General features: G+C 38.7%; 1 protein-coding gene across 2 annotated transcripts in view; it reads right to left on the bottom strand.

The window, feature by feature from the left end:
• PCLO (piccolo presynaptic cytomatrix protein) overlaps positions 1-12,424 on the bottom strand; it is a 348,144-nt gene that overhangs the window by 159,569 nt on the left and 176,151 nt on the right. For both annotated transcript variants that reach the window (XM_045564481.1, XM_045564480.1), the window contains exons 5-6: positions 3,364-8,446; positions 985-2,999 (exon numbers count right to left, since the gene is read on the bottom strand). In XM_045564481.1, the coding sequence (XP_045420437.1) occupies positions 985-2,999; positions 3,364-8,446 (7,098 nt within the window). The remainder of the gene's footprint in view (positions 1-984; positions 3,000-3,363; positions 8,447-12,424) is intronic.

Below are 12,424 nucleotides of genomic sequence, written 5' to 3' on the forward strand. Positions count from 1 at the left end.
ATATATGGATCAACGGAAATACAGAAATATATCAGAAAAACCTACTTGGAAGCTTCAGGGTTTGAAGACCTAGAGTTCAGTAACTATGCATTAGGGAAAATTAATTTGAACAGAAGTCTTTTTCTAAATTGAACTGTTATCTATGAATCACCTTCTAAACAGTTGTATATTAGATTTTCTTAAGTAGGATATGGCTGGTTTTATAGCTGCTTATTAATAGTTCTTATTCTCAATTATAGTGAGCTCCACAGATATTTCTAGCATATTTGTATATGTTCTTTTTCTGTACAAAGCATATCTATATATTTGAAAATAATTAATCTCTATTAGTCAAAGAAACATAAATAATTATTTTTGTTTCTATATACACTAGGACTAAGGCTTACCTGACGGTAGATTAAGAAAGCTGCCAGAAACAAAATAAGCATGGATAAACAATGATAATTATATTATACTTTTATCTGTCTGCCCCAGAAAAGCTCTCTCTTGACCAGTAAATGTCCCAAGACTTTTTATGAAGACATTCTGACTGGAGGAAGGGGGACTGACCAGATGATCTCCAAGGACCTGGCCACTAAAGAACTCCAGTGTCCATGGCCTGAATTTATGGTCATACTTTGCCTTATCTTTTCATATTTAATGTTTATTCCATGATACTTAAAAATGAACATTAATTATATTCACTGAAATCACAGCCTACAGTTGATATTTGGGAGATGTCTGATAGTAGAACAAAACTTTCAATCTCATTGTCATAAAACAATAAACTTCTAATTTTGCCTTGCATAATATGTTTTCTTTCTTTGGCATTTTCAAGTGAATTTATAATTTTCCTTTTTTGCAAATTTCTAATGCAATCATCTTTACTGAAATTTAACATCAGGTGTTTAAAGTACCAGGAGCTTTATTGCCTCCTAAAATTTGCAAACACATGATTAACATCAACTCATCTATTGTCTTCCAACTGAAAAGAATCACTCTTACCGTGTAGCCCTCGGTATACTGAAAAGGAGCCCTGGAACTTTCGTCTGCTGTTGGACTCAGAGGCTTGGGGTCAGACATAGAACGCTGCATCATCTTGGCTGTCTTAGGACTTGCTGGGGGAACTTTAGCCATATCTGGATGCAGTACTTTCTGTGGACTTATATCATCAGGGAGGGGTTTTTCATAAGGTACAAAGGCTGATTCTAAGGCTTTGCCTGGTGAAAGTGGTGAGATGGGTGAATAAAGGACTTTTGGGGATTTGGGTGGGGAAGGAGCCAGCTGTAGTGTGGAATCTGCCCGGAGGTGAGATGAATAACCAATCTCTAAAGGTGTTGGGCGTTTCTTGTCTTTGGGTGGAGATGTGGCACTCAGATATTGAGGACTTTGTGTGTCTGAATCTGCTTCTGTTTGACATCCTAAACTCCCCCCTTTGTAAGTCTTTTCAGGTGCTGAAATGTGTTTAATTATTTCTACCTTGGCATCCACTCGTGCCCGTATCGAAGGTGTTCTTATGGTTCCGACCGGTTCAGTTTGCACAGATATCTCTGCTACCGTTTGAACTGCTATGCTGGAGACTTTGGAAAGGGGTTTGGTCTTGTCAGCTTCTGTCGTGCTGTCAGCATATTTCCCTCCACGAGTTTTCCTCCTTGATCTAGTAGGCATATCCCATTCATCCTGATCTTCATCATCAGTTTGGACACTTGTGTCGACGCTCTTTTTAGTTCTCCTTCTCCTACTTGCATAACTCCGATCTGCAGCATCTTCATCATCAGTTTGTACACCACTGTCCACTATCTTTTTAAAACATCGAGGATCATCTGCCATACTTTCTCCTATCTCATCATACTGTCCTCGGACTTTAGCTCCTGAACTTCTCTTTTTGGGTGGTTTTTCCTCTTTTACAACAACATCTGTCAGAGGTATTTCTGAAACAGTGCTCAGAATGCCAGGCGGGGCAATGTACTGAGTAACACCATCAGACTGAACTGTGTACCACCCTTGGCTTTGTGGTATTTCAATTGCCACAACAGCTGAAGCTGTAGTGGTTGCATCTTCAGTTGTCCAAAACGGACTGCCTTCTGGGGCAGCATACTGACCTTCCAAAATTGCCTGTTCTGTAGTGGTTTGTGGAGAAGCAGTTCCAGAAGGGTCATAGTTATACTGGTAGATCTGGCGAATCTTTTGCTCCTCTAGCTGCTGGTGAAGCTGTTGTTGCAGCTGTTGAATCTGCTCAAGCTGTAACTGTTGCTGAGCTAATGTCTCCTGCCTCATCATGAACTGGGCTTGCCTCTCTTCTTCTTGCTGATAGAGAAGGTGCTGTTTCATAGACTGCAGCTCCTCCAGCTTTTTTTGGACCATGATCTTTTCTTGTTCTCGGAACCTTTGAATTTCTTGACGTTCCCACTCCAATTCCTCAGCAAAGCGCTGTTGCTTAATTTTCTCCAGTTCCAAGAGCTCACGCTCCAAGTCTAGCTGTTGTTGTTGTTTATCTTCTTCAGGGACAATTACAAGAGTGCTTTCATCTCCCACCACTTCAGAAAACACTTCAGATGCTGTGGTTAAAGAGGGAACAGAGTCTATTGTCTCGGCAGTAAGAGTTTCCATAGTGACAGTTTGCAAACTGGCATTGATATCAATCCCAGTTATTGCAATGTCTGTTTCAGATGCACCTGTTGTTATAAAATATGATCTGGGCATTGGCTGGCTCTGGTGCAGGGTGGATAATGGAGTCACTGCATCAGTTGTATGAATACCAGATAAATCCCTCACAGTGGTGCTGAAAATGGAGCCAGGTTGTGTGGTTATAGCAAATGTGGAGGGTATTGGAGTTGCTACTGAAGAATAGACAACACCGTTAGATGACCTCAAAACACTCCCCACACCATACTGGGGTCCTGGAGGTGGTGTCATTCTTGCTGTGGAATACTGCGGGGTACTAATCCCAACTCCTGAAATGATTTGTCGTGTTTCTGGATATGGACCTGTAGTCTTGCTTGAATAATCCATTACCTCACCTGAAATACAGGGCAGAGTTATAGTCCAGTTCCCAGAATGAATGATGCTTTTTGGGTTTGAAAGCCCTGTCATCTTGATGAACATAACGAATGGGACTGCATGCAAATCCACAGGTTAACCTAATTAGATGTGGAATAAAAGCAATGTTGAACATGCAGGCACATGCAGATGACTTTGAGCAGAATAAATTAAAAAAATGAAGAAACAAAAGCACATATGTATTTCAAAATATGTTGCCAAAACATCCAAAGAAAGAGAAAAAAGTAACAAAATTGGAAAAAGGACCACATTTTCATCCTGAAATGAGATGAGGAACACCATAATGACATTTCAAAGAAAGATCTGCTGCCACATCATACTGACCTGTAGTAATTCTCCCTGAAGTTAGATCTACTGCTGCATCAGTTCCTTCAGAATAATCAAAAGCATTCTTACTTTTATAGAAAAAATGTCCAGCTTCTGCTAAATTAGTGTCAGACATGGAAGGTTTAATTCCCCCAACCCCTCTATACCCATATGGCCCTGATCGATCATATTGATAGTGGTCATCCCTATAACCAAAACGATCCTCAGGAAGAGTAGTTGCAGGCTGCTGTGCTGTGCAGCTCCGTCCAAATGGTAATTTATAAACCACATCACAGCACACAGCTCTTCTTCCTGCAGTCAAATCAACAGGTTTTTCATCATCTTCTATTATTTTGGTCATCACACCTGAAGCAGATTCATCCATTGTTACGACAGTTCTATGAGATTTGGTTGTACTGAGATCCACTACTTCCCCATCAGTGATCCCTTGGGATGTGGCACTATCAGTCCATCCATTTGTGACACCAACAGGAGGCACAGTGACAGGTTTTGTAACAGCTAATGTCACTGCATGTGCCGGAGTAGCGAGAGATAAGTTTATTGGTGCTTCCTCCCTAACTGCAGGAATGGCCTGGTCACTTGGTACCCTGTATGGAGGCTCAGTGTGCTTTGATGTAGTAAGCTGGAGTGGTGTAGGCATTGCATGTTCTACACCCACTAGGCTTTCTGTGCCTGTAGTGTAACTTGCACTAGCTGTGCATGTGACAAAGGTCACTGTCTCGGTGACCACAGATATAGGAGTCACTACTGAAGTTGCACTGAGATTTATAATAGAGGGTTGGACAGCACTAATTTGTCTCCCATAAATTTCATTTGTTGCTATATGCCTTTTCACATCCATTGTAGAGGCAGAAAGATCCACACATTTTTCAGTTGTCTTAACTTCTACTTTTGGTACTGTACGCAAATCAATGACATCACCCACAAGTTGTAATTTTCCATCTTCCTTATATTGGGGCTTCTCTAAATGTAGGTTATCTAGAGCAAGAGGCTCTGGAGGAATTGATATAGAGATACTGCTGAGATCAACACTAGGAACTGTGCTTCTGGTTGCTGAAACCTCAGCCTTGGAAACTTCTGTTGTAAAAAACTGTGTAACTGAAGTAGGGGCTGCACGAAATGAAGACAGTGCTGTGACAGGGGCAGCAGGAAATGTCTCCAAAGCTTTAGAGATGTATGCAGTCTGGTCTGAAGAACTTGGAATTTCTACAGTTGTCATAGGAGAAACTACAGAAAACACCGGTTCAATGGAAACCAGATCTTTGGGGGGTGATCCCAGGGGCCAACTGGTAATTACTTGGCTAGCTGAAGAATCTGTTGGAGTCCCAGGTTCAGATGGCAATGTAATAACCACGTAAGTTTCCATGAGGGATTTGGAAAACCTCGGTGAGGACTTGTTAGAGTGTGGGGAAAGTGGGGAGGTGGGGGAAGGCAATTTATAATCCGCTGAAGTCACTAAATTTAAGGTCATACTTGAAGTTAAAGATAGGCCTGTTGGTTTGGGGTGTGTATCTGTTGGTTTTTGTATAGTTACTGGAAGCTGTGGAACTGCTGGTTTGGGAGCAATTGGAGGTTTGCTTGGTTCAGGCCTATGGGTAAATACGAGTCCAGATGGAATTGAAGAAGGCTTAGGAGGAACAGGAGGTGGTGCAGTGGTACATATTTTTGTTGCAGGTAACCCACTACTCCTTGGAACAGCTGTAGTCTCTACAGTAGTAACAGCATCAAACAGAGGTGTCACTGTAGTAGCTAGAGTCACTGGAGCTGTAACCGTTAATTTTTTTTTAGGATGAATAGTTGGTTTAGGTGAAGTTGGTGGAGGGAGTGGTGGAGGAGGAGGAGGGGGTGGAGGTGGGGGAGGAGGAGGAGGTGGAGGTGGAGGAGGAGGAGGTTGAGCTGATATGTCCAGAGAAGAACTTCTAAAGAATGGACGAGTTTTAGTTGGAAGAGTGGAAACAGAAGGACTACCAGATGGTAATGGTTTTTCCGGACCAAAGATCTCTCCAGATATAAAGTATGTAGTTGAAAGCTGCTCCTCCATTGGAAGGGCTATTACAGAAGAAGGTGGTTGATCAAACAGAGTTTCAGGTAAGCTAGTTTTTGTTAGTTCAGCCTCAGACTCCTTTTTATCTCTGTAAGCTTCCAAAACTTCCAGAATAATTTCATTCCCCATTTCTTTCTTGTCTTTCTTCATTGGATCTTTTTCAGATATAGATAAGTCAGTGGAAATAGGGTCAGCAATTGGCCCCTCTGTAGGTTTAGTTTCTACAGATTCTATGATAGAAGGTGCCACATCAGATAAGGAAATCACAAGATGATCAGCACTAGCTCTACCATCTGGTGTGGTAGTCCTACCTAAAGATACACTTATGTCTTCTGGATAGTCTATAATGCTGCCTGGAAAATAAGTTGATGAAGAAATTTCCTCAGAATCTTCAAATTTAGTTATTATATCCACTGGCTCTGTATAAACTGTAGTTATGCTATCCAGGGTAGTAATAGGTGAGGAGCTATCCGTGGTAGAAACTGAAGAAACAGATGATGTGAGAGAAGGTGTGTCAGAGGGTGGGACAGATGTAGCACTTTCTGAAGGCTCAGAGTAGGTCAAAATCAGTGATTCATGGGCAATTATCTCTTGAATTTCTCTTGTATAATCAGTTACATATTCATCCTCAAGTTCTTCTGCTGAAAAATGTTGGGTTATTTTAACATCGGGGATAGAGAGTGTTGCACTGCTGGTCGAATCTGTAAGAGACGCTCCGGAAAGAACACTTGATGTCAAAGATGCATCGGGAACCCTGTCAAAGTCCATGGTGGACTCTGTCATATCATCACTGATAGGAGGCTGGGTTGGGCTGGATCCAGGTATTAACTGCATCTGTTGCCTCTTCATGAGTTCCTCATAGGCAGCATCAGCATCTAGTAATTTTTTTTCTTCACTTGTAGAAGTCACCATAGTACCCAGATCCACTATCTCATGGCTTTCTGGGATGATATAAGAGCTTGAAACAATGTCTTCTTGAGGCACAATGGAATGTAAGCTTTCTAACTCATAAAACTCTTTCTGTAGATCTGTAATTTTCTGCATAGGATCTTCATAAATCTGTTCTGGAAGTCTTACTTTTTGCTCTCTTCCTCTCTGTTGCATAAATCCATTTTCTTCTTCTTGCCTCATTAGCAGATTGCCATCTACCGAGCCATTGTATGTATCTTCTACTAAAGATTCATAAATATAATCCTCTATTAACATCCCACCATACAAAGGCTCTTTTTCAAACACTTCATCTCGTTCATTTGCAGCTGGAAAAGCTTTGTATTTGTGTGTTTTATGCATCATTTCTTCATACATCTCTTCAGCACTTTTTAATGCCTTTTGACCACCTTCTTTCTGCATAATAGATTGCTCATCAGTTGGCGAGTATAAAGACACAGCTGTGGGCAATTTATAAACTTTTTGTACTTCTATTATTTTTTCTGGGCTTATTTCAAAACCTTCTGGGTCTGATTCTATGCTAGGTGAATATTCAGAACAAGACGATCTGTGGAGCTCCTCCATTTCTGCAGCCTGACGTAATTCTTCTGTTGGAGATGCATCTTCAATGGGAGAGAGATTACTGGGTGGTGTCTTTGGTCTTTCCCTCCTTCTCTGAGCTCGAAGTTCATCTTTGTCTTTCTTTGATTTTTTACTAGAACTCTTTCTTTGCTGCTGTTCTAATTCCCGCTGCTTTTCTTGCTCCTTTAGTAATTCTTCTTCCTCTCTCAACTCTTCTTCTTCTGAAGAATCTTCAATAGTAGGCAAAAGAGGGCCATGTGTTCTATGCCGAGCTTTGCGTTGTTGTTTGCTCTCTTCTTTTTTGTGACTTGGGCTACTGTCACTGTCCTCATCAAGTGATGACACTGATGTAGGGGATGTACCAGGAGTGAAGCTGGAAGCATGAAGACTTGAAGAGCCTTCTCCCCTTGATCTATCTTCTGGTGAGTCTGTCAGGCTTTCCATTTCTAATTCTGGCTCTTCATCAAAATACAAAGTTGTTTTTTTCTGTGATGATTCTGCAGAATATTTATCAGCTATTGTACTGTTGAGTTCAATCGTTTTAAATCGACGTAGCCCTCCTCCTCCAGCAACTACAAGTTCTTCACTTTCCTGACTTTTAGTTTCTCTGTATTTAAGTTCAGGACTTTCATCAAATGTTTCATCGTCTTCATCATGCCATGAATGACGTCTCCCTGCATCATCATCGATGCTTGCACTACTTTTTCGAGTCAGTCGTCTGTGTTTCCCTGTTGTTACTTTCCCTTTCCCTTTTGTTTCTTCCTTCTTCTGGCTCTCAGTACTACCGCTAATCTCTTTGAGTTGGTTTCTAATAAACTCTTCATCCTCAGAACCTGAGGCATCCTCATCAGCACTCATTTCTATGATTTGTTTTCGAATGAAGTCCTCCTCTTCCCCTGATCCTTGACTATCTTCCTGTTTGTACTCATCACTGCTTGACGAACCAACACTAGTTCTCCGTTTTCTCTGTGGAACAGGTGAGTTTTCACTTTCGCTACTGTCTTCAACTGAATCATAAAGCTCTCTTCTTGCAGTTATGTCATCAAGAAACTCGGACTTTTCTTTATGGTCCTTGCTGGTAGGAATGCCTTGTTGGCTATCTTTTTTAAAAGTGTCTTTCTTTTCTTCTTGACTCTCCTTGATCCCCTCTTCTGAAACAGTAATTTCCAGGGTTTCAGATAAAATCTGAGTTTTCTGTTGGTCCTTAGGCTTCTCAGGAGAAACCCCATGGGGTGGTGTTTTCTTTTCTGACTTTTCATCAACAAGAGTACTTGCTTGAGCTTCCAAAATAGATAGGACTGTACTTTCTAACTTAGCCAAATCTGAGGGGCTAGAAGGGCTGCTTTCTTGTGAAAAAGAGTCCTTTTTGAGTCCCTTGAGAATATCCTTTTCATCACTTGGAATAAGACTTGGAATTTCACCAAGCGAACTTGATATGCCATCAGAAGAGTATCCTGTGTCGCTCAGACCTTGCGGGCTTTTAGGCTGCTGAGAACTTGAGGTGTCTGATTTGTCATCTTCCTTTTCCTAGCAAGGAGGAAAAGATACAGGAAAACTTAACATGGTTAAACTAAAAACATGGCCTATCTATTATTAAGAACTGAAGAAGCTATTAAGAACTGAAGAAAATTTGGGGAAGTTTTTTTCAACTATATATCTATATTAAAAAAAAGTTTGAATGAGAACAAAAATGAAGATAATTCATATCTATTGATCAAGGTTAGTTTACATTTAAACTAAATTTAATCAAGTCTCAGTTCTCAATGATATTTTATTTTCTTTCATAAATACTCTACACTTTCACATTTTGATGCCATTTTCCTTAACAAATTTGATTATCTTTCTCAGTAAATTTACTTTGGGATAAACTTTGAATTGTGAAGGAAACTTTAATGATAATTTTTTCATTAACATAATTAATACCTTTGGATTATGAGATCAGGCGAAGGACAAGAAAGAGTCAGAGGAATGGGCTTTGTGCCTGGCCACAAGTTGTACGGGATGTTGGGAAATTTACTTAACAAAAATAAGCAAATAAGACAACATAATATGTGCATCCTCTACTGCAAAGGGTTGTTGTTGAGAGAGTCAAACAGGGCACTGCTTTTTAAAGACACTCGGAAAACTGTAAAACACTGCATATACTTGGTAGTGTTATTAATATTATAACTCTATATCACTTAGAGTGAATGTTTAGAAATCATAAACTTTGAAAAAGTTATGCAATAATTGGTCTGACTCATCAATTCAGCTAAAGAGAAATATCCAGCTGTTATTTTTGTAGAGTTGTTAATCACAATTATCTTCAGCATCCCACCTCTATGGTGTTTCACTAATATCACTTATAAATGTCTTCTGATTTTGAAACTACTTGGTGCTTTATCTTCAAAGGCAGCTTCCTTCAATCAGTATGATAATTAACTTTTGTGAGTAGGAGCATGAGTTTTCCAGGGAGCTGGGAACCTCAGTAGGCATACCACAGCCTTGAACTTGATGCCTTCCTTGGGCTGTGATGATGCCACCACAGCAATTTAGGTTCAAAAATCAGAGTGGCTACATAAACGTTTGTACCCCTGTAATATGCTGAAATTAAATAATATGCTGAAATTAAAAAATATATATACATAATTTTTTAAGGTAAGAATAAATCATATTTATTTTTTGCTTTGTTATTGAATTTTGTCTTTGTGGTACTGCTAGCAATAAAATCATAGATGGAAAATGGCAAATAGAGTACCTATCTATTTTCTTTGTGTATACGTGATCGAAGAACATTTATTTTTTTGACAAATAACATATGACTGAAAAAAATCAGAGAGGCCTTAAGTGAAAATTAAACATAGAGACTTTTCTGCTAATTAAAAAAATACACAGGAATAAAATGAAACTGAAACAGTTTCCCTGTTTAAAGGAGTATCACAATAGCCCAACAGCCCTCTAGAGTGGAGGGGTAAGGGAGGAGCTGCCTAAGGGCATGTTGCATCTCATTCTGGCCTATGAGGCTGCCTTGATTCCACTCAGTCTGTATCTTGAACTATGTCAATATTTTCAGCGGGTGTGTGGGCATGGCCTCTTCTGACCTATCCAAGGCCCAAATGAACAGATGTGAGATTGCACAACAAACAATAAACATACAAAAAACCTTCCTTCCCTCTTTCCTTCATTCCTTCCTCTATCTTTCTTTCTTTCATTCTTTCTCTTTTTTTCCTTTTTATTCCCATTTTTCTAGCTAGAGTTCTCAAATACAAAATTTGTTGGTTTGATACTCTTTTTACATTCATTTTTGTCTCAATATACATCTTCATCATGTATGGTTAATGATATATCCTGAGCACATTATAGGGTAAAATGTTTTTGCTGAATTTACAACATGGCTCAATTTAAAAAGACAGTCTGATATATTCTTAACAACTTTATGCAAAAAGCAATGCCTACTCTTTGGTTTACCAAGAATTAACTGTCCTAGACCACTTTGGATATTTTTCTAGGAAAAGATTACCTACGCACAGTTTTGAGACTGTACTAGTAGGATTGATGAGCACCCAACTCACTTTGGTTCCTTTCTTTTAAGAGCTACACATTGAAGAGGCAAGCAAAAGTGAAGCGGCCTTCTACTCAGAACTTTCTGGAAGGTCAGTGGAGAGACATTTCCACCTCATCACATCCCAGGCAATGCCAAAGCACATTTTTTGAAGTTCAATATGTTTTCTTTGTCCTTCCTTGTCTGCCTTTCTTTATGCTAGCCCTGCGCACTCTTCACTAAATCACAGTGAACACCTTTCCCATAGGGTGGGGTACCTAAGCTCCTTGTGAATAAAAGATCAAGAAAATTATCTTTCATAATCAAATTTTGATAGTATCATGTGTATTCTTTATTTTGTGTCTACATATATTGTAAAACAAAAGAATGTTATAAAACATAAGAATGTTATAAAACTATGCATATATGGAAGAAATGTAACTGCTGTTATATGTAAAATTCACTGAGTATAATTTAAAAAATCACAGTTTTATACAATGCATTCTGAAGGTTCTACTTTCATTTTAGAGACATTAGATTAGATCAGACATATATAATGTAACAGAGGAAATTAAGTGACATTAGACAGAAGACTAATACACATAAACATCAAGATACCTACCCTATAATCCCCCCTTAAACAATCTCATGTTCATGCTTTTCTTCTTTTCTAAGTGCTATGTCCCACCCACTTATCTTTCTTGACACTCACTTCCTGGTCTCTTTCCTCCACACTACTCCCAGGATTTAATCATAATTTACCTATGATAATGACACTGTGATGATTCTTTCCCCCTAACTTACTCTTCCTCTTCCACATTATGAGGTGGCAAGTTTGCAAAGTATTTTCTCTACAGGCTTTTTCCTTTTCCTTCCACTACCTCACTGCCATTTATCGAACTGCAGACCAGTCAGAGAGAAGCAATGATGAACTGAGCCCCATTTGGAACTTTTCCCATGGTGGTGTATCTCAAGGCCGTCACTAGTAAAAGAGAATGTGCTAAGACATACCTGAATTGCAAAATTTGGTTCTGCCTTTTACAAAGCCTTCCACATCAAAGGCAAATAGAAGTTTTTTGAATATTATTGGGGTTAGGAACTGACTTCTAGGTTGCATGTAAAACTGTGCAAAGAAGGAATGCAGTGTTAAGTGTCTAATTTTCCCAAAGTCATTTATTTTTGAAGGGCTAAAATTAAATAACAAGTAAATGATCTTTAATAATTTATACAAAGTTTACATCGACACAGATTGCTGATCTGAGTCTTTGAAACACTGCAAACAAAATTAAGTCCATAAAATTTACTGGACCTGGACTGAAAGGCTGAATACTCTCACCTAAACACCATAATATGGGAGTCCTTGTCACTACAGAAAACTTGATTATTTTTCATCCTATGTGATAATGTGGCCATTATATACAATGGCTATATGTAACTTAAATACTTACCCTTGGGCCATTTTAACCAGAAATAAAAGTACATGCTAAAGGATGTCCAAAGTTTGATTTCTATCAGAAGAGCTATAGTATTTCGGTGTAATATATCAAATAAAGATTTAAACAGCATTCTTTTTATGTATATAAGTAAAAAAAGAAAATTAAGTGGCAACATGACTTTTAAAATTATTAAACTAAAAAATTTTTTAAAAGTATACTTCTCAAATTATTTATTATATTTCAGGATGAATTTTAATTCTATTCAACATTTTGAAAGATAGATATGAATGAAGAGACAAAATGATGTGGCAAGAAAGAAATGTAAACAGCATGCTATAATAATATGAATGACACAAATGACAAATAATGAATAAATAAAATAATATAAATATGTAAACAAAGTAAAAATTTACACAAAGTGTTTGGGATTGCAGTGGGACTTGCTAAGAGCAATGAAGAATTATAATAAAAAATCACAGGAAAAAATCATCTTGCGCAGTAGCTAACAGCATAGTTTCTGTAATCAGAACTGGACTATAATCCTAGTCC

This window comes from Lemur catta, chromosome 11 (assembly GCF_020740605.2).
Source record: "Lemur catta isolate mLemCat1 chromosome 11, mLemCat1.pri, whole genome shotgun sequence".
Lineage (NCBI taxonomy): Eukaryota > Metazoa > Chordata > Mammalia > Primates > Lemuridae > Lemur > Lemur catta.